This window comes from Artemia sp. Qi Xiang Cuo, chromosome 2 (assembly GCF_049724085.1).
Source record: "Artemia sp. Qi Xiang Cuo chromosome 2, ASM4972408v1, whole genome shotgun sequence".
NCBI classification, from domain to species: Eukaryota; Metazoa; Arthropoda; class Branchiopoda; order Anostraca; family Artemiidae; genus Artemia; species Artemia sp. Qi Xiang Cuo.
In genome coordinates this window covers 19,421,349-19,422,569 of record NC_142795.1, presented here as the reverse complement: position 1 = coordinate 19,422,569, position 1,221 = coordinate 19,421,349, and the positions used below count along the sequence as shown (strand labels likewise).

At 47.7% G+C, this 1,221-nt stretch overlaps 1 protein-coding gene across 1 annotated transcript; it reads left to right on the top strand.

Annotated features, from left to right (window-relative positions):
• The first annotated feature begins 254 nt into the window (after positions 1–254).
• LOC148954978 (uncharacterized) lies at positions 255–752 on the top strand. The gene has a single exon (XM_089105883.1). The coding sequence runs from the start codon at positions 255–257 to the stop codon at positions 750–752; it is 498 nt and encodes a 165-aa protein (XP_088962009.1).
• The last annotated feature ends 469 nt before the right edge of the window (positions 753–1,221 follow it).

Below are 1,221 nucleotides of genomic sequence, written 5' to 3'. Positions count from 1 at the left end.
GCGGATGACACCGACGCTCTTGCTGCTGACCCAGCAACTGCCCAAGCAATGTTAAATGAAATAGCACATTTCTCTCAGCTACTGGATATGTGCTTTACGGACAAGAATTGGAAAAAGTCGACAACTTCACCTATCTTGGCTCAATAATAGACTCTCGTGGAGGCTGTGACCTTGACATACAGAACAGAATCAACAAAGCCCAAGCCATCTTCTCACAACTCCGCCGCCATTTGTGGATCTGGCGGGAGATCAGCATGAAGACAAAACTTTCTATCTATAAAGCGGCTGGTAGATCTGTTCTCTTCTATGCAGTCGAAACTTGGCCACTGAAGACGCTCCATCTCCACGATTTGGAAGTCTTTGATCACCGCTGTCTACCAAAAATCCTGAGGATTCGATACTCCGATAGAATTTCAAATGCTGATGTGCGCCACCGCTGCTGTAACATCGAACCCGCCACCATGATTGTCAAACAGAGAGGACTGCGTTGGCTTGGTCATGTTCTTAGAAGACCCGATGGCCACATCATAAAGCAAGTGCTTCTAGCTGTCCCATTGCCAGATTGGTGCAGGCGACCTGGCGGTCAATTTAAGAATTGGTGGACAACTGCCAAAAACGACCTCGACCCCATTGGCAGATTTCGAAAGTTTGACAGAAAGTGGGAGAGCTGCTGGCTCCGGTTTTCTGAAGAGCTGGCACAAGATTGCGACAAATGGGAGTCAATCATACGTAGTCTTCTAGATGCCGGGTGAGGCGTCCGCGTCTGGTCCTGCAACAAGTACAAGTAAGTGCAAGTAGTCTAGTAAAAAAGGGGAATACTGGGCTGCAGATGCTCAAGCTTGTGTCGAAACATGGCGCCCCTCCAGATCACCTCCTCCAAATATTTACATCTTTTATTCGCCTAATTCTGGAATATGCAGCTCCTGTATGGCATTTTGGGCTGACTACTGAGCAAAGCGCCAGGATCAAAAGAGCTCAGAAAAGAGCTCTAATGATAGTATCAAAGCAGGCAGAAATGTCGCATGAAGAGTTGCTGACAAAGTTTAAAATGCAAACTCTGAAAAAAAGAAGAGAGAACCTCTGCATGGATTTCGGAAGAAAATCTCTGAGCCACCCAAACCACAAAACCCTTTTCCCCCCCTCGATCCACAGCAAAACGACTTCCGCGCAGGGTTGCAGTGCCTGTTGAGAAACTTCAGCCGGTACGCTGTGCCCATCAGG

Bases quoted from the DNA above. Each gene is read 5' to 3' on its own strand.
- LOC148954978 (XM_089105883.1), top strand. From the start codon at position 255: ATGAAGACAAAACTTTCTATCTATAAAGCGGCTGGTAGATCTGTTCTC.